Source organism: Diceros bicornis, chromosome 3 (genome assembly GCF_020826845.1).
Source record: "Diceros bicornis minor isolate mBicDic1 chromosome 3, mDicBic1.mat.cur, whole genome shotgun sequence".
Lineage (NCBI taxonomy): Eukaryota > Metazoa > Chordata > Mammalia > Perissodactyla > Rhinocerotidae > Diceros > Diceros bicornis.
This window is the reverse complement of record NC_080742.1, coordinates 67,814,757-67,836,223: the sequence shown is the minus strand read 5'-3', so window position 1 is coordinate 67,836,223 and position 21,467 is coordinate 67,814,757. Positions and strand designations below refer to the sequence as shown.

The window sequence follows — 21,467 nt, the reverse complement described above, 5'->3', positions numbered from 1 at the left end:
GAATGACATCCAGTTTTTAACGTTTAGCAGAAGAAAATTAAATCAGTAAATATAAATGGTCTTTTCATTCAAAACCCTGAAAGTAAAGGTTAGTCATCTATAAGATATGTATCCAATTATTCAAGTATATATTGAGTATACAACATATACTCAGAGTAGGTGCTGCAAGAGATGCAAGAGTAATCAGACAGATCCTATGATCAAAGGGGTTACAGCTGAATAGGAGAGATAATAAACATACCCATAACACAAAGTAGAAAGTACCATAAGAGAATGACCAATAAAGCACCATGGAAAATATACATATATATATGTATACATATACATATACTTTTTTCCACTGAGGAAGATTAGACCTGAGCTAACATCTGTGCCAGTCTTCCTCTACTTTATACGTGGGTCACCACCACAGCGTGGCCAACGAGTTGTGTAGGTTCGAGCCCGGGACCTGAACCCACCAACCCGCACCACTGAAGCGGAACACGGCGAACTTCACCACCACACCATGGGGTCAGCCCCAAGAACAAATATTTTTTAAAATTACATTCTCTTGAGGCAAGGGTAAGAAGAAAAGAGAATTAGGGGTGATTTCATAATGGATATGATACTGAGAAATGGCCTTGAAATAATGGGTAGGCTCTCTTGGTCTTATGGAAATCAGAGGGATGGGAAGAAAAGAGTATTTAAATTAGAGGAACCAAGACAAGCAAAACACATGAGGAGAAGATACGTTAGGTCCAAAGTCATAGAGAGCACCAAGCTCAATGCCTGGCACACAGCAGGTGTTCAGCTAGATTTACTGAATCAAACTGAAAGACCCTGAATGATGGAATAATTACTTCATTTGGGAGGCAAAGCAGAATCACAGAGGTTTTTTGAGAAAGGAGAACCTAGAACTACTTCTAAAGATTAGTTTGGCAGCAGTGTGTACGACAATAGGGCAGGGGAGCAACTAGAGCCAGAAAAAGCAGTTAAGTTATCATTAGGCAGGGCCGGCCCCGTGGCTTAGCAGTTAAGTGCACGCGTTCCGCTGCTGGCAGCCCCAGTTCAGATCCCGGGCGTGCACCGACACACCGCTTCTCTGGTCATGCTGAAGCCATGTCCCACACACAGCAACTAGAAGGATGTGCAACTATGCCATACAACTGTCTACTGGGGCTTTGGGGGAAAAATAAATTAAAAAAAAAAAAAAAAAAAAAAAAAAAGGGGCCGGCCCGGTGGCGCAAGCGGTTGGGTGCGCGCGCTCCGCTGCGGCGGCCCGGGGTTCGCTGGTTCGGATCCCGGGCGCGCACCGACGCACTGCTTGGTAAGCCATGCTGTGGCGGCGTCCCATATAAAGTGGAGGAAGATAGGCACAGATGTTAGCCCAGGGCCGTCTTCCTCAGCAAAAAAAGAGGAGGACTGGCGGATGTTAGCTCAGGGCTGATCTCCTCACAAAAAAAAAAAAAAAAAAAAAAAAAAAAAAAGTTATCATTAGGCAAACATCCATGTTAGAACTGCTGAAAGTCTGAATTAGGAAATGGTGATGAGACGGATTCAAGAATAAAGCCTCTCTCTAGTCTCATATGAGTAAAGAATACAATCGTGCGTCACTTAATGGCAGGGATACATTCTGAGAAATGCGTCGTTAGGCAATTTTGTCATTGTGCGAACATCATACAGTGTACTTACTAAACCTAGATGGTATAGCCTACTACACACTTCGGCTATATGGTACTAATCTTATGGGACCACTGTTGTATATGCGGTCTGTTCTTGACCGACATGTCACTATGTGGCACATGACTGTATTGAGCATATAAGCCACTGCCAAACACACAAAGCATAGAGAATTTCATGTTATAATTGTGTCCCTATGTTTCTCTGTGATCAAAAATATTTTCCATCTAGTTTAGGACATATATATAATTATATATATTTGAACTTGATGTGCAAATACCTATTTCAGGGATTAGTGCTTAAAAACCACTTTTAAATTATTTTTTCCCATGTCACTTTAATTATGTTAATATAATACTCACTGGGCTGCTCCTTCCCTGAGAAGATTATCATTATTAAGCAGTAACCGAACATCTGTAAAACAAATATTATGTTTTCTATGTTACTATTTTTCTATGTTTGAAATTTCTATGTAATGAATGCAGGTTATTCTGGTCATGTATTAACACACTGTCTCCCCTCAACATGTAAGCAAGATCAAAATATCACTCTGATGACCAAAATAACCACAAAACACACCACAGTATTAATAAAAAGAAAAAAAAAAGATTTTGGTTAGGAAATAGGAGAGGGAATGAAATAGAAAAACACATTATTTTATACCTTTAATAGTCTATGCAGGCAGACTGTACTGTATCTAGAAAGAATTCAAGTGGAGATAAGCTACACTAAAAAGTGCGATAAGATCTGTAGAAGATTTAGCATTATGCTTCTTAGTTTGACAATACTATCATGAGTTTCAAATAAATTTGCTCTACAGAAAGTGATTAAACAAGAAACAGCTTGTGAACAGAGTGCAGATGAAGGCATTTCTGTCCTCATACAGCTCATGTTCAAACAAGAGAGGAACATATTTAGTTCGATATGGATAACTGCCTTATTTGATTTAGTAATCTCACTTTGGTTATTCTTAATTCTGTCCTAGTCAAAGACTCAATTATTATGTAGACATCTGCCTATTAATCATTAAAACATAACTTTAAAAATAATACTTTTTATTGGAAAATCCAAGCACTTTGTAAAACATAAAGCAAAAAAATCACATAATTTCAAAAAAAAAACAAACAAAATTCTACTTTAGTCTTAGTGTATTTTGTATTTTTTCCTTATTTTTCCTATGCACCTGGCTATTTTATACAGTTGCTATCAAAAAGTACATACAGCAATGTAACCTAATTTTTTCATTAAATGAAAGTAACAGAAATAACCTAAGTAGCTGCCATTAAGAAACAGGTTAAATACAATATAAACAGGCTATAGTTCTTATAACTAGTGTAAAATTGGGCAGCCATTAAAAATAATGTAGATATGTATTTATCAGCATGGAAATACATCGATAATATAATAAACAAGAAGAGGAAAACTCAGCATGTATAGTATTATCTTATTTACGTAATGTTAAATATTATATATGTGTCTAAAGTGAGAGATGTTAGAAGTATTTCATTCAAACACTAGAGAACTAGAGGGCAGAACTTTGTGTGATTTTTAGGTTTTTTTGCACTTTGAAAATTTCAGAATGACTATGAATCATTTTTACAAAACTAACAAAACTGTTCCAAAAAAAAAAAAAAATCACCTATTTACATACCTCTTTTTAGTAGCAGGCCCTGATTTAAAAAACAATCTCTCTTCCTAACCACTAAAATAATACTAATTTGATTTCTAAATTAACTGCTTTTAAACAATGGAAGCTTCTACCTAAAAAATTATTTTAAAGAATACAGACATTCACAATTATAGTTATTCCTATCTCACAAAGCAAACTGGGAAGTTATATTTGATAAATATAATTCTTTCGTCTTCAATATTTAAAATACAATCATTAAGAGCAGTATTTTATGACAGTGTATCTTTTCTAGTTCTAAATGGAAAAATAATTTAAAAGCAGGATCTATTTGATCCTGGAAAAAAGTTCATGTTTTTATCATAAGGAAAGTATAGTAGAACAAATAGAAAGATAGAGAAGAATTTGAATAAAATAAAATACTACTCTTAAAGAAGGGATTAGGCTGTGGTTCCAAGCAAGGCTACATAACAGAACCACAGGGTGGTGAGTGGGAGGCTTAAAAAAAAAAAAAAAAAAAAAAAGGTATATATTTCAGAGCCACAGCCCAGATCTATCAAATGAGTTTCTAAGAACAAAGACCAAAAATCTATGTTTCAATGATTCTACTGTAGCCAGTCTAGGAGAACATTTGGGAACCACTGAACTGACAAGATTTTATGACTTTGCAGTTCTAAAATTGCCAGCCCTGGTGGTCTAATGGTTAAGATCCCACACTATCATTGCTGGAGCCAGGGTTCGCTTCCCGATCAGGGAACCACACCACCCATTGGTGGCTGGGTGTTGCTGTGATGCTGAAAGTTATGCCACCAGTATTTCAAACACTAGCAGGGTTACCCAGGGTGGACAGGTTTCAGGGGAGCTCCCAGACTGGACAGACTAGAAAAGAAGGACCTGGCCACCCACTTCGGAAAAAAAGGGCCACAAAACCCCTATGAATAGCAGCGGAGCCTTATCTGATAGAGCCAGAAGATGAGATGATGGCCCAAAAGGAATGGGCAGGGTTCAGCTCTGCTGTACACAGGGTTCTAGGAGACAGAACCAACTTGACAACACTAACAACAAAATTTTGAAATTTGTGGCTTCTCTTGGAATCATTATGATGCCAATGTTATCAACATAGCAATGAAAATAATCAAATTAATATGAGATTACCCTGCAAATATTTAGTTTCTTTTTACTGTAAAATATCCCCTCCTTAGTTTAAAACTTACATAGTATCATATATATCACTTTTATTCCACTGCTCACTCTCTACCTCAGGCCTAGTGAAAGGCTCATCCTAAATGCTCAATTTTATATAACTCAACACAGAACATAATTCAACATCAACTTCCAATGAGACTTAGAAAAGGAACTTCTAGAACTCATACATTCTTTTAGGATCTTTCTAATTAACAAATTTGTAGGACATATAATTCAGGGTAAGAACAGAAAGTGAAAAACTTTCCTTAGAATTATAATTTATTCTTGGTTCTATCAACTATACAGGAGTTTGGGGGCCACTGACTTTGGTGCAGTTTCACCATTATCAATTTAAGTTACATGCCAACTTATGAACCTAAGAAGAAGAGACTATCTTCTTTAATGCCCCGACCATCAAATACATTAATGTATATTTAGGTGATAGAGGCTGAATGTTAAACAAAAGTTAAACCCTACAGGAAGCAGAAATACGTTGAATTCTCCCCAACTTCCCAATTCACTACTTTAGATTTTAGTTATCTAAAAAGGCAGAATTATAATTTCCAGATTTTGTATAATGTAGACTTGCCATTCTTCCTCTAAGTGTAGCTCAGTGTTAAATATTTAAATGCATAAGAATTACTATATGTAACTATGTACTAAATGACGTTATACTATATTGTTAAACTGTATTATAGTTTGTGGATGATTTAAGGAATTTTCAATGATAATTTTAACTTGATACAATTTTTGCCTCATTTTTTGACTTTCAAATCTAGTCTTTTCTGAGGTGAGATTCCAGTATATCTTATACTCTGAATGAAAATGAATGATTAAACATCTTAAAAAAACATCTTTAAATAGTTTACTCTGGAGTAGAATGTTATAAAAAAAAAAGAAATCAAAGAGTCCTGTGTAAATTAGTTTTAATTTAAGACATGGTGAAGGTAAAATATAAATATATATGAAGTAGAAATAACACATTTAAAGTACTTGTGGTGGCTTATTCTTAAAACTGCTTAAGAAAAGTTCTATATAAAGATCACTGCGGGCCATTTTCCTGGTGATTGTTTTAACCAGGTCACACTTACTGTTAAAGAGGAGCTGTTGTTACAGTTTTTACAGCAACCAAGAAACTGTATAACAGTTTACATTTCTGGTCTATGGGTGAATAATTATAATTAAAAAAATGTCTGTCAGTGAGGTTTAAAGAAAGGCATATTGCGAACTAATTTATGAGATATAATTTAAATAATTGTTTTCACATGTGCTGTCATCTTCTAAGTATGGTGAAACAATGTTTTTCCCCCCTTTTTTGGCTCTTTATACTAATCTAGTAGGTTTTTCTTGAAAAGAAATACAAACCTGCATTTCACAATTCCAAAAAATAGGTCAAATTAAAATTTTCTTGTCTTTTTCAACATTATTCTTTCAAGAAGGTTAATTTACTCAAACATAATTATCATATATATCATAAATACATTATATTTTAGCCATTACAAAATTCAGATTTTTCTGCATACTTCCCTTAGCTTAGTTATTTTGGTTATGTAATTTAGTCTTTAAAAAAAGAGCGCTTGATATACCAAGCCTTAGTGTTATGAATTAAATACTCACCATTAAACACCTCATTAAACTCTCCAGGAGGGGCATGAATGATGAATTTCGCTGCTATACGCACCTAAAATAGAAAGAAAGGAAGATACAAATGTTTCACAGTATAGGCCTCTGCTAAAATAACCAAAAAACATGCAAAATTATACTATTTCAAAGTTCTACTGAAAATGGCTTAAGAAGATTTTAAAGACAGTGACTCTTCTTCACTCCAACACCTTAAGTTTATTACTGTTATAATCATTTAATATAATCACAACGTACAGGCTGAATGTAGATAAAATATACAATTAATGCATTTAAGGATTCAAAGCTGCCTATATATAAATATTTTCTTATAAGTAAATTTTCCTTTTAAACTAAAATGGAAAAAAATTATCAAGCAAGAAAATTTGTATGTGTAAAGAAATAAGATGTATTTGGGTACAAGGAAGAAAACATATATTTATGCGTCTATAAAGCCACAAATTAGTGAGAAATGTAGAATGGAAGAGGGGAAGAAAGGCCTAAATTAAATATGTTTTTAACATGAGACCTGACTGGATCTTAAGACATTTTAATTCAAAGATAAGTGAGAGAGAAAATATCAACAGGTGTGCTGACAGGCATATTTCAGGAGAATAAAGGCTATGTTTGATAAAGAGATTAATCACTAATGAAAATATATCTGAGAGGTTAAATGACATGCCCAATATTATCGTTTAGTGCAGAAGGCTTGCGTATTTATAACAGAGACAGCGATCTCTACGTTGATGCAGCGTTCCTCCAAGTATACTTCTGGAAGCAGCAGCGTCAGTGACCTTGTCAGAAATGCACATTCATGGGCCCCATCCTGGCCGACTGAATTAAGCCTGGACATGAGGCCCAGGAAACACTACTTAAACAAGCTTTCGAGGTGATTTTTTATGCACTTTCAAATATTTGCTGAATTAAGGGAATATCCTTGGCAAATACAAAAGCCTTCACTTATTTTCATATTTCCCACTCTATTACTAGGTACTGTCATTGCTCTGACGTGGAAACTAAAAATAATAGAAAGAAATGGAAATAGTTATATGTTTCTGTATATACGTTATGTGTGTGCATGCATCTAAGTACACACATGGTTTTCAGAGACGAGTGAGAAAAAAGAGGTATATATGGCTAGAACGAAGATGTTTCTAGTTAGAGGCTACATATGTGACAAAGGCCTTATAAGGTTTTTAGGGGGCCGTCCTGGTGGCGTAGTGGTTGAGTTCAGTGCTCTCCGCTTTGGCAGCCCAGGTTCACAGGTTCGGATCCTGGGTGCTGACCTATATACCACTTGTTAGCCATGCTGTGGCGGCAACAGACATACAAAATAGAGGACGAATGGCACAGATGTTAGCTCAGGGCTAATCTTCCTCAAGCAAAAAAAAAGAGGAAGATTGGCAACAGCTATTAGCTCAGGGTGATTCTTCCTCAGCAAAAAACAAAGGAAAAAAAAGGTTTTTAGAATATGTCAATTTAGGGCTGGTCCCGTGGCTTAGCGGTTAAGTGCGTGCGCTCCGCTGCTGGCGGCCCAGGTTCGGATCCCGGGCACGCACCGACGCACCACTTCTCCCGCCAGGCTGAGGCCGCGTCCCACATACAGCAACTAGAAGGATGTGCAGCTATGACACACAACTATCTACTGGGGCTTTGAGGGGAAAAAATAAATAAATAAAATTAGAATATGTCAATTTAAAACAAAAAGAAAGACTGTGTAGTCCGGATTACTAAAAAGTTTGAGGCAAAATCTTTCCTTGTTGCTGGACACCACTGAGATAACAACGATGAAGATATAACAAAAATAAGATTATTTAAATTTAGTGTTTACCAAGCACTTTACATGGATTATGTCATTTACTCTTCACAACTGCTATGAGGTAGTTACTATTATATTTGTACATTTTTTACATGAGGTAACTGAAGCAGAAGAGGTTAAGTAACTGTCAGTCTGATTCTTGAATCTACACTTTTATTCACTATATTATGTTGCTTCTCACATTTAAAACAATTTTGGTAGAATGGGTAAAATCCTCCCACCAAAAGGTGAACATGGCAGAATGTGATAGCATAGCCATCAACCAACTGCCTCAATATAAACTTTTTTTTTTTGATATTTAAAATGTCAATAGCAACAACTCAAGTGAAACAGACAAATTTCTTGAAAGATACAAAAACCAAAGTTCACTCAAGAAGAAAAAGATAACCTCAATAGTCTTGGATTGATTAAGAAATTGAATTTGTTGTTAAAAGCCTCCCAACAAATAAAACTCCAGGTTTTCTTATACCAAACATTTAAGGAAGAAACGATACCAGGGCCGGCCCCGTGGTGTAGCGGTTAAGTGTGTGCGCTCCGCTGCTGGCAGCCCGGGTTCGGATCCCGGGCGTGCACCGAGGCACTGCTTGTCAGGCCATGCTGTGGCAGCGTCCCACATAAAGCAGAGGAAAATCGGCACAGATGTTAGCTCAGGGCCAGTCTTCCTCAGCAAAAAAAAAAAAGGGGGGGGGAGGATTGACATGGATGTTAGCTCGGGGCTGATCTTCCTCACAAAAACAAAACAAAACAGAAATGATACCAATTCTATACAAAAGATACCAGAAAATAGAAGTGAATACCTTCCAACTCATTTTAAGAGAATAGCATTATCCTATACCAAAGACTAAAATATTACAAGAAACACTCAAAATCTCTCATGAACATAGATGCAAAAGTCCTCAACAAAATATTAACAAATTGAATTCAGCAATATATAGATAACATACCATGAACAAGTGGGGTTTATCCTGGAAATGTAGGACTGTTTTAATATTTGAAAATCAATGACAGCAATTCACAATTATCAACTGATTAAAGATGAAAAACCATAGATCATCTCAACAGATGCAGAAAAATTATTTGATAACATTCAACAACCAAACATGAAAAAAACTCCTAGCAAACTAAGAGAATGTCCTTAATCTGACAAAAGGTATCTACAAAAAAGCCTACAGCTAACATCATCCTTAATGGTCGAAGGCTGAATGCTTTCCCCCTAAAATCAGGAATGAGACAAGAATGTCTGTTCTCACCACTCCTATTCAACACCACACTGAGGTCTTAGCGCAATAAGGTAAGAAAAAGAAATGAAGGGTATTTCATAAATAAAATAAGACTTTCTATTTGCAGACAAATGATTGTTTACAATGAAAAATCCTAAGAAATCTAAAAAAAACCAGAACAAAACAGCCCACCTATAAAATACTTACATATAAATCTAATAAAAAGGGTGCAGGGCTAGAATGCTGAAAACTACACAAAACACTGATGAAAGAAATCAAAGAAGAGCTAAATAAATAAAGAAATATGTTCAGGAATTGGAAGACCCAATACTACTGTAAAGATGATAATTTCCCCAAACTATCCCACAGATGCAATGGAGGCCCAATCAAAATCCAAGCAGGATTTTTTGGATACACATCAACAAGCTGATTTTAACATTGATATCTTTTCTATATTATTATTTTTCTTTGTTTGAAGAATGCAATGAATGCAGATTATTTTGGTTATGTATTAACACTCCCTCCCCTCAAATACAAGTAAGATCAAAAAATCACTCTGATGCCCAAAATAACCATGAACACATACCATGGTATTAAAAAAAAAGATTTTGGTTAGGAAATAAGAGAAGGAATGAAATATGTTTTATTTCATAACCTTAACAGCAAATGCAAAGTAGTAAAGGCAAATGAACTAGAATTGCAAAAACAATTTTGAAAAAGAACAAAGTTGGGGGCTGGCCCAGTGGCGTAGTGGTTAAGTTCACATGTTCTGCTTCAGCGGATCAGAGTTCACCAGTTTGGATTCTGGGCGTGGACCTATTCACCACTCATCAAGCCATGCTGAGGCAGTGTCCCACATAGAAGAGCTACAACTCTGCCACTGTGATACACAACTACGTACTGGGGCTATGGGGAGGGGAAAAAAAAAGAAAAAGAGGAAGATTGGCAACAGATGTTAGGACAGGGCCACTATTCCTCCAAAAAAAAAAAAAAACAAAAAAGTTGGAGAATTCACACTACCTGATTTCAAGATTTAATATAAAGCTACAGTCACTAAGACAGAGTGGTACTGGTGAAGGGACAGATAACCAATGGAACAGAACGGAGAGTCCAAAAGCATACCCATATACATATGTATGGCCAAAAGATTTTTGACAAAGGTGCAAAGGCAATTCAATGGAGAAAGGATATCTTTTCAACAAATGATATTCAAACAATTAGAGATCCATGAGCAAAAAAATGAACTTCAATCTAAACCTCACACTAATATTACCGCAAAACGGACCATAGCCCTAAATATAAAACATGGAACTTAAAAAAAAATTTTAAAAGCAGCATGACCTGGGGTTACGCAAAAAATTCTTAAGACATGATACTAAAACCACGATCCATTAAAAAAACAGACTGAGACACTGAACTTCATCAAAATTAAAAATTTTTGCTTTGTTAAAGACACTTAGAATAAAAAGACAAGCTACAAACTGGAGAAAATATCAGCCAATCACATATCCAACAAAGGACTTGTATCCAGAACATATACTCTCAAAACTCAGTAGTAAGAAAACAGTAAACAAATGACTCAAATAGACACTTCACCAAAGAAGATATACAGAAGACAGATAAATGCACAAAAAGATGTGCAATATCATTAATCATTAGGGAAATGAATATTGAAATCATGAAATACTACTACATACCTAACAGAATGGCTAAAATAAAAAAGACTGATAATACCACGTGCTGGTGAGGCCACAGAACTGGAGTTCTAATACATCGCTGTGGCAATGCAAAATGGTACAACCAGTATGAAAAACAGTTTGGCAATTTCTTATAGAGTTAAGCACACACCATATGACACAACAATCCCACTCCCAGGTATCTACCCTGCAGAAACACAAATCTATGTTCACAAAAAAATCTATTCATAATTGCTCAAAACTGGAAACAATCTACAATGCAAATGGCCACAAATGGGTGAATGGATAAATAAATGATGGCGCTTCTACATTATGGAATACTACTTAGCAATGAAAAGGAACAAATAATGAATACACTCAGCAACTTGGATGAATCTCAAAAGCCTTATTCTGAAAGAAGGAAACCAATCTCAAAAGGTTACATGGTAATAATACATGATTCCATATATATGACATTCTCAAATAAACAATATTATAGCATTGGAGAACAGATCAATGGTTGCCAGGGGCTGGGAGGAGGGATGGGGAAGGGTGTAAATACAAAGGGAGAAATGAGGAAAAGGAAGAAAATGAGGGAGTTTTTTTTGGTTAATGGAACTGCACTATATCTAGATTTTGGTAGTGGTTACATGAATCTGTACATGTATTTAAAGTCATCAAAAAAAAAAAAAAACCAGAGGAGTACTTTTACTATACATTAATTAAAAATATATATTTTATGTGTTTTCAAAATTATTTTCATCTAAAATTTTTAAAGGCACTATTCAAATCAAAAGGCAAAATATAAAAAATAATTAATTTTAAACAGGCAAGGGTGGAGTAGAATATGGAAGACAGTGCATGCTAAACATACACTGGAATCTACTTTCGTTCTGTAAGTGTCTTCAGGTCCTTCATTTCCTTCTTTGGCCCCTCCCTTCTATGGAGGTAAGAAGTCAGAAAGCATTTAAAACTGTCTGACTCACTACCACAGGCAACAAATAAAAACTGTAATAACCTACTGATGAATTTATCAAATATTTCTTTTGAAAACTTTTAGAATTTTGAGGTACTTGTTTTTAACCCTCCCAGTGATTTATACACTACCTATAAAACTGGCAAAATTAAAGCACTGATAGCAAGCAGTATACGGCATATTTAGCGGTACAATTAACTAGTTGTTGAGCTTTAAAAATTTTAGTTGTTTCAAAAAAAGAGGCATATACCATTTAGAATTTTAGTCAGTTCTATTTTGTGTTTTCACCAAGAAAGCAAAAATCATCTGTATTTTTATCCTACAGACTTATTTGCCCTTGCTATTGTACTAAATGTATACAGTAACCAAAAGGAGTTAAGGAACTGCCCCCAGTATCTAAAGTGAATGCTGGGTTAAAACAAGTGCCACTAAGGGTTGAGAGGTCATGGGAGCTGTCTGGCTAAGAACCCAGAACACTACTTGCATTATACTAGTTATGCCTAAAGTATTTTAATCTGGTTTTTGTGAATTTCACCAACTAAGAAGAATTTGATTTTTAGATTTTTCAGGTGCTAAAGAAAGTGTTGTATGCCACAGTAAAGGCTTAACTGTCTTCCTAAGAAATTGTTCAAGTATCAGGGTATTTTCTAAACACTGCTATAGCCTCAATATTCCCCTACATTCATCCTTCCTCAATTTTTTTTTAATTTTAAAAATTATTTATTCTAGCCCACTTCTAAATCCGAGAAAGAAAAAAGGTCATACAAGTTAACAAGAAGAAGTCCCAAGAATAGAATAGATCTCTGAAAATAATCGAAAACATATTTCCTCAAAGTTTCTCTAACACACATGGAGCTGTACTTTATTTACCCCTGAGAATAGGAGAGCTTTTCTGGAAGAGCCCAGTGATTATTAGATACATTCCTAGGACCGGTGCTAAATCTTCTGCATTAACCACCATCTTCCTCCACGTGATATTATTCAAAGTCAAGTCCTTCTAAATCGGAGTCAGATTCAGGAAAGAGTTATTACTTGTATCGGTATTCTTTTTTTTTTTTTCCTGTGAGGAAGATCAGCCCTGAGCTAACATCCATGCCAATCCTCCTCCACTTTATGTGGGGTGCCGCCACAGCATGGCCTGACAAGCAGTGCATTGGTGCGCGCCCGGGACCCGAACCCCGGGCCACCAGCAGCCGAGCACAAGCACTTAACCGCTACGCCATGGGGCCGGCCCCACTTGTATCGTATCCTTAATCTGAAATTCTAGATTTTCGGGAGGGGGCGCCTTGGCTTTGTAGGGAAGGCATAGCCAGATGGGGGATGAACTTTTATCTATGCTATTTAGTCTATTCTATCTATGCGATTAGCAGCTGACAGGCATATCTCATAACAGCACCAAGAAGTATACTTTTAAAAAGTTAACCTATTAATGTAGAGCTTAATGTATTATTAAAGAGTTAACCTATTAATGTAGAGCTTAATGTATTAACCTGACATAAAAGCTGAAAGAGCTATATATTTTTTTTGTTTCTCTGGGATCCAAACATCATTTTGTATAAAATATACACCACAAGTGACTATAAAGTTACTTATACAGAAGATAAAGTCGTATACTCAAAACAATGTCCAAAGTATTAGCATACATTAACCCTGAGAAAAAATAATTTCTGCCCATCAACTGTCTGAGATAACACAAAAGTATTTACTCACTGTCAAACTTTTTTTGGACTTTTCTTGTGGGCTTTCTTCTTTTATTTTTGTAAAAAAAAAAAAAAAGCATTCTACAATTCAAGCAACAAATTAAATAATGATAGTAATGAATAGTAACCAGTAGAATAAAATAAGAATCCATGAGTCCTTACTGACACAAAGAAATGAAAGAACAAATGGGGGAAAAGGGAAAGCTCTTCATTATAGTAGAATTTCAACTAAACAATGAGGAAGGAATGCCTGAATTAGAAAATCACCTTAGGTAACCACCATAGTCATTGTCGCAGGCAAAAATCACTAAAGGATGCTAAAATTAGTGGGTAAAAGTACCGCAAAACACCAACAGGATATTTACATGGTCTGAAAGTATCTTTCCACATGATACTTAATTACAAAGGGATTAGCAGTAATTTTACATTGAGGAAACCTGCCAGGTACTACCTTTACCAAATGATCAAAGTTACCATAAGTAATGGGAAAAACTGACATCATCATGTGCCTCCTAATAGGATATACTACGGTCACAACATCACTTCTGTGATACTTCTACCCAAAATTCACAGGCTGAAGCTAATCATGAGGAAATGGCAAAACAAACCGAAATTGAGAGACAGTCGACAAAACTAGTCTGTAGTCTTCAGAAGTGTTAAGGTCATGAAAGACAGACAATGCTGAGAAATTGTTCCCTATTAAAGAAGCCCAAAGAGACATTAAAACAAAATTCAATGTGGCCCTGGATTGGATCCTGGACAAGCAACTGGTAAAATGTGAACAGGGTTTGTAGATTAGATGAAAGTATTGTATCAATGTTTAATTTCTTGATTTTGATAATTGTACTGTGGTCATGTAAGAGAAAGCCCTAAAACAGTGAAGTATTTCGAGAGTGAGAAAAAATTCCTTCTCTACTCTCAGGTTATAGGGATTTCTCCTGTATTTTTTCTAACTTTAAAGTTTTGCTCTTCGCATTTAGGTCTTTAATCCACCAGGGACTGATTTTTGTCTATGATGTGGGATAGAGAACCATTTATCACATTGTCATATGGATAAATAAAACATCCCAATACTATTTGTTAAAATGTACTTCTTGTCCTCACTGGACTAAAATAAATAAATAAAAGAAAAAGGAAAAAGTATTTTATATATTCAGTACTGTTTTTAAAATGGGAGTTACTTCTTTATTTCAGTCAGGGATATGAAAAAACACCTCATAATAAATTCCAAAAAACCTTCTGAAAAGTGTCTCACGAATTTAGCAGTCATCATTCAGATAATAATCACAAGAATGCAACTTCCTCAAGGAATTTCTGAATATTCAGTAGTATCAGTAGGCAGCAATGAGAGATGCTATCCTATTACTATTAAGGCACTGGCTAACACTAAGAAAATATCATGTAAGTAATGTGAAATTAAATTAATATTCCATTTCTTCTCACAAACAACTTATTTTGTTTAAATTCTTCCAATGATTATCTCTGGAAGTAATTAATAATTCATTTTTATACACAAAAATTCTAGAAGAATTATTTAGGCACTGCTGCAGTCCCCAATGAGCCATCATCTCCTTAAAATGAAGTTAAGCAATTCTGGGTTAAATAGAGGATTCTAATTACTTGAGTTCTAATTAAGATATGGATATGATCCTATCTACCATTTTTGTTTGTTTACAATTGCTGGAACCAACTCATGATTTTGGAGACTCAAAAACAAACGGTTCTAGTTTAGACTTTATACAAACAAAGTGAATGGGTGCTTTTTTCATGTTTCATCTATGGCTAAACATAGGCAACTTCACTTTAAATTTTCATTAAACATCTATTCAAATTGTGTTTGAGGAGGGCCGTACTTGTTTAATACAACTTTTCAAATGACAAAAAACTTGTCTTTATATAACCTACCAAAATTGTTTACTTCAAAAGTTCCCTCTCATGACCCAGCAATTTCATACTTAAGAAAAATGAATGCATATGTTAACAAAAAGAATAGCAGCCTTCTTCATAATAGACCCAAATGTCCATCAAGAGGAAAATGGATAAATCAACTGGGGTACTGATACAAGTAACACTACGAATGAATCTCAAAAAACATGTTGAGTAGAAAGAAGCCAGATACACACAAAAAATATATAGTATATGATTCCATTTACATGACATTTACAAAACCAAGGAAAACTAATCTATGGTAATACAAGCTAGAGTCTGGTTGGGAAAAGGGTGACAAGATTGATCAGAAAGAGGCATGAGGGAACTTTCTGAGGTGATGGAAAATGTTCTTTATCTTATTCTGTGTGAATGGTGGCTGCATGGGTGTATATAATTGTGAAAATTCACTGAACTGCACATGTAAGACTTGTGCATTTTATGGCAGGTAAATTACATCTCAACTAAAAAAATGCAAAAAATTCTCTCATATATATCATAGGATATCATTATATTTTATTCTTTATGTATGAATGTTAATTTTAAAACTTAGTAACCACGATAGTTAAGGAATGAAATCTTATTATTAGCTTTTTTTTTTTTTTGTGAGGAAGATCAGCCCTGAGCCAACATCCATGACAATCCTCCTCTTTTTGCTGAGGAAGACTAGCCCTGGGCTAACATCTGTGCCCATCTTCCTCCACTTTATGTGGGACACCGCCACAGCATGGCCCGATGGTGCATCGGTGGGCGCCCGGGATTGGAACTCGGGCCGCCAGCTGCGGAGCACACACATTTTTAACCGCTAGGCCACTGGGCCGGCCCCCTAGCTTATTTTCTAATTAACGATTAATCAAAAATCTTTTAATATTTTTATTGCTGAAAATCCACAAAAATATATTTATCCAACCTTTTGCTTTTTTAATGGAAAATACAGTAAAAAAAATTAAAGGTAAAATTTTAAAGAAACAAAAATTAGGGAACTTAGGCTTTCATTCTGAATGACAGAAAGTAATATGTTGGCATAAATCTATACTATTTCAGGCATTTGCCTCAGTCTGCTTAAAAAATATTGGGACGTTCTTGCTTACAATTGAGGACTCTGGTCAGATAATGTTTTTACTCTACTCACCATTTCCTTTATCAGTGCACAAATTATAAGAAGGAAATCTCAGTGCTCACACTGAATAAACTGAAGCTGACCATTCCAAAGCCACCATCCTAAGAAATCCCATAGCAAAGCAATCTACATTCTAAACAGTTTTCATCAACTAGCTTCTGTTTGCAGGGAAGACAGCTGATAAGGAATGTTGAAGTATGACGTAGACCAAGTAAGCAATACAGGGAATAATGAGTAAAAATCCTTACACTTCAGCTCTGTATCACTGCAACAAATTATACAAAATTTGAGGTGAAGGGGCCATTTCATTAGATTTATTTATCAAAGTAACAGCTGAAAGAGTTACTTAATACAAAACAAAATTCCTGTTAATATGTTATAGTCTCATCTTATGGGCAAATATGTTAGAATTTGTTTTCAGAAAATCATATTAAAATCTCTTATTGAACTTACTTTAAAAAACTGGCTAACTTTCCATCCTCTCTGCTTCCAAAATCCTAAATGTCTAGCACTAATTTAGTCTGGGAAAAAAAAGAAATTCAGAGGGAAAAGAAAAAGAACATCAGAGAGGGAAGAGACTTTTTGCCCACATACTGCTGAATCTGAGTGCTGAGAATGGTGCTTAGCAAAGGGTACGGTCTCAAATATTTGTTGAATAAATAAACATTCAATCTCCGTACAAGGCGGCACCCCTGTTGCCTCTGCACTCAGTAGATTCAATTACGTGTTGAATAAATCTATAAGCAAGAATAAACTCTCATTTCTTAAGAATGGTCAGGGAATGTAGTATTTCAATGAAATAAACATTCTAAGAGTTATCACTAATGCAATTTTCTGTATGTAGGCTGTTAATTTTCAAATAACCTACATTCAAAACCACAAAAACTAATGTTAATATAAAGAAGCATGATCTCTGAAGCTAGATTGACCGGGTTGGATTTTCATCTCCACTACTCAGCTATGTGAACTTGGGTAAGTAAATAATAATATTAGCTTAATATTAGTAATAGTAGTAGGTAGTAAGTATACTTGCATTAGTATAGTTCCAGTATTCTTAAGAACATCTCTGGAACACAGACATTTTCACATTACACTTTAGTTTTCTTGTGTCCTACAGTGGTATAAAGGTGGCTCATGCTCATGCACTTCTGTCTTGTTTGCAGTGCATTCACTTCCCAAACACCGACATCCTTTCTCCTCACCTGGAAACCACCCCTTCCCTCTCTATTTGACTCTGCTCATCTCAAAAACCATGATAGCAACACGGGAGAAAAAAGCTAGTTTCCTCCTAGCTGCACGGGTGCAATGTGCAGTTTAAGATCCGGGTTTTTATCTAAGCTAAGACAAATGATCTCTACTCAAGTTTTGATTTTTTTAATGTCTATAAACCTCCATTTTTTTATAGATAAATTAAGGGAGATAAAATATATCATTATTTCTTAACCTTTTGAAACTCTTGCCTTTGTTAGATAAAACAGAATATTATCTACAATTACTCTCTGAGATAGCTGTTATTACCTTTAGTTGATAAAAGAGAAAACAGAGACTCAGAATTGGGATTTGAATGAAGTCTTCAGATAAAGTCCAAGGTTTTTCATAGAGCTGCCTCCCAACACAGCATAATCTTTCTACGATGGTTCGGAAGATAGGTTGGGAACAAAAGAAATCTCGGGGTAATCTCATCTACTTCCACTGCATCTCCAATCGCCCTGTAACAATAGCTCTCAAATCTATACACCTCCTATCACAACCTCTCTCAAGATCAAGATTTATTTTTCTAAGTATAACTTATTTATTAGAAATGTCCATCAGGGCCTGCCCCGTGGCTTAGCAGTTAAGTGCGCGCGCTCCGCTACTGGCGGCCTGGGTTCGGATCCGGGTGCGCACTGACGCACCGCTTGTCCGGCCATGCTGAGGCCAAGTCCCACAAACAGCAACTAGAAGGATGTGCAGCTATGACATACAACTATCTACTGGGGCTTTGGGGGAAAAATAAATAAATAAAATTAAAAAAAAAAAAGAAATGTCCATCAAAATGCCTCAGAGATACCTTAGACTGTCTCACCCAAACCTACTCCCTTGTTTTTTTTTTTTTTTTGTGTGTGTGTGTGAGGAGATCAGCCCTGTGCTAACATCCGCCAATCCTCCTCTTTTTTTTGCTGAGGAAGACGGCCCTGGGCTAACATCTGTGCCCATCTTCCTCCACTTTATATGGGACGCCGCCACAGCATGGCTTGCCAAGCAGTGCGTCGGTGCGCGCCCGGGATCCGAACCAGCAAACCCCGGGCCGCCGCAGCGGAGTGCGCGCACTTAACCGCTTGCGCCACCAGGCCGGCCCCTCCCTTCTGTTTTTAATAAAATTATTGGCACCACTTAGAAATCATTCCACACTTTTTCCTCTCTCCCAGTCAGTCACATGATCAACGGATGTCTATCTCTCTTGCTCAAATCCAATCCCCTTTTCTTTGATTCCATTCCCTTCAGACCCAATCCCTTTGTTCCTGGATTGCTACAACAGCTGCCTTGCCTCTAGTCTCACCTTTCTCCAAAATTCATTTTCCACCTTGCCACTAGATTGATATACTTCAGTGCAAATTCTGATCACGTTTTTTCCTGTTTAAAATCATCTAATGGTTCCTTGCTGCGAATAAGACAAAGTCCAAAGTCCTTAGCATGACATGTAATGCTTTCCCATATCTGAAGGCTGTAAAATGTAATTGTTAACAGCATAAACTCTAAAATAGGACTGTATGGACTCAGACTACAGCTCCACTACCTATTACCTGCATGACCATAAACAAATTAAATTCAGTTTCCTCACTTGCAGTAAATGAGACGATACACTTAGAAAAGTGCTTGGCACAGAATAAGCACTCAAATAATAGCTTCTACCTTTTTACTCTTTCTGCCACTTTCTAGCATTTAAAACCTATCCACTCTTTTTTGTTGTTGTTGTGAGGGAGATTAGCCCTGAGCTAACATCCATTGCCAATCTTCCTCTATTTTATGTGGGACATCTGCCACAGCATGGCTTGATAAGCAGTGCGTAGGTCCACGCCCGGGATCCGAATCTGTGAATCCGGGGCTGCTAAAGTGGAGCTCGTGAACTTAACCACTATGCCCCTTGGCCGCCCCCCATCCACTCTTCTTCTCATCCCACGCATACAGAGTACTGGAGCCTCACCACTCCATTCAGTCTTTCAAACAAGAACTCTTGTCTTTCATGCCTCTGTATCATTGCATATATGCGATTTGGCCATCTTTTATCTACTGTAGTAAAACTGTACACAGCAGAATATCTTAAACTTTGCAAATTATAAGAAAAGGTCACACAGGAAAACTCAAAGATCAAATTATGGTATTAAAAACTTTTTGATGTATTATTTAGTACAATAATCATTAGCAAATACTTTTGATAAAAGGTTAGTACTATTGAGACCTGTGGCATAAGGCCTAAAATTAAAGCCCAATAGTATGTGTGCCTTGACATCTGGGGAAAACTGGGAAGGCCCTGACTGGCCTAACTGCCAAGTTCCCATCCTCACTCCATCCTGCTCCCCCTGCCAGACAACCCTCTTTATTGCACGGAACAGGCACAGTTCCTGCTTATCCCTGAGTAGCAGGCTTCAGTTCCTTGCCAGCCTGCAGAATTATTCAAACAAGCCAATCACATCCCCTCCCCCAGGGAACCAGGGATAACTCCACCCTCTTGATATTATAAAGCTTGACTCCCATGGCCTCTGCTTATTCACTCTGTTTCTGAGCGCAACTCCCACGTGGCCCTGCATTGTGTGCTGTGTCTCCCTCTCCTGGGCTGTTGAGTATATGTGATTAATAAACTGCCATTCATCGCATCTGTCCAGTGTCAGGTGTTGTGTGTTCAGCCATCCCTATAACCCTATGGCAGGAACCCCTCCCTCACCAACAGAGTGAAGAGGAGGTGAATAAAACAAGATCTCACTATCTGGGAAGCCTGAATTTAAGATATGTAATTGGGGACTAGGAAGCAAGGAACTCAGTTATTTAAAATACGTTTTAAGCAAGCAAACAAGCTGATATATAGTCCAAACATTAGAAGGACATGAAACAGATTACCTTTATTTTTATTTCAGACATAAATTTACAAGTGTGGTGATCTAGTTTCCGATCCTCCAATGGATTTGAGGAGAGGAGAGGCAAGGTCGACAGTTATACTTACAACATTAAAAAAAGGGAAGGATCTGAGCCAACCTGGCAAAGGCTGCAGAAAACAAAGTTCTTTACAGAAACAAACAAAATTACAAATCAAGTCCTGAAATTCAGGAGCTAATGAAACCTCTTGAAAAGAGAGCTCTAAAATTCTCTGCAAATGAAATTTTTATTTAAGAATAACTACTACATCGCTTCTCAGCCTTTTGGCTAAGATCAAGTGAAGAATAACTACAAGCTTACATCAATAACCTTTTCAGATGAAAATAATAAACAGGATTTTGATGGGATGAGTAGATTACACATTTCAAAACCTCCAGACTTACTGCAACTCTTCTGAGTAATTAAGTAACTGGGAAAAATCTTGTGGATGTGGCCAGTGGAGTGGAAGAAGATGAATTAGAGGCTCTTCCACAATTTTATGCAACCTTCCTCCACTCTTCTCTGATCCTTGGCCTATAGAGAACTCCTTGCTAGTTCAAAAATTAAAAGATAAAATTGGTTTCTTAAATACAGTCATGTGCCACATAACATTTTGGTCAACGATGGACCACATATACGAGGGTGGTCCCATAAGATTAGTACCATATAGCCTAGGTATATGGTAGGCTATACTATCTAGGTTTGTGTAAGTACTATAGGAGAGGAAGAAATTTTCCTCTACCTTCCTAGGTTCTTCTGGCTGGTCTAAGAATTAAATTGACATGAGACAGATTAACAGGAGAAAAACAAAAGATCATAACATGTATAC

General features: G+C 36.3%; 1 protein-coding gene across 1 annotated transcript in view; it reads right to left on the bottom strand.

Annotated features, from left to right (window-relative positions):
• Positions 1–21,467, bottom strand: part of CAPZA2 (capping actin protein of muscle Z-line subunit alpha 2) — a 51,401-nt gene that overhangs the window by 16,205 nt on the left and 13,729 nt on the right. Inside the window, exons 2-3 of the mRNA XM_058528809.1 lie at positions 6,089–6,152; positions 2,022–2,073 (exon numbers count right to left, since the gene is read on the bottom strand). Coding sequence (XP_058384792.1) covers positions 2,022–2,073; positions 6,089–6,152 — 116 coding nt within the window. The remainder of the gene's footprint in view (positions 1–2,021; positions 2,074–6,088; positions 6,153–21,467) is intronic.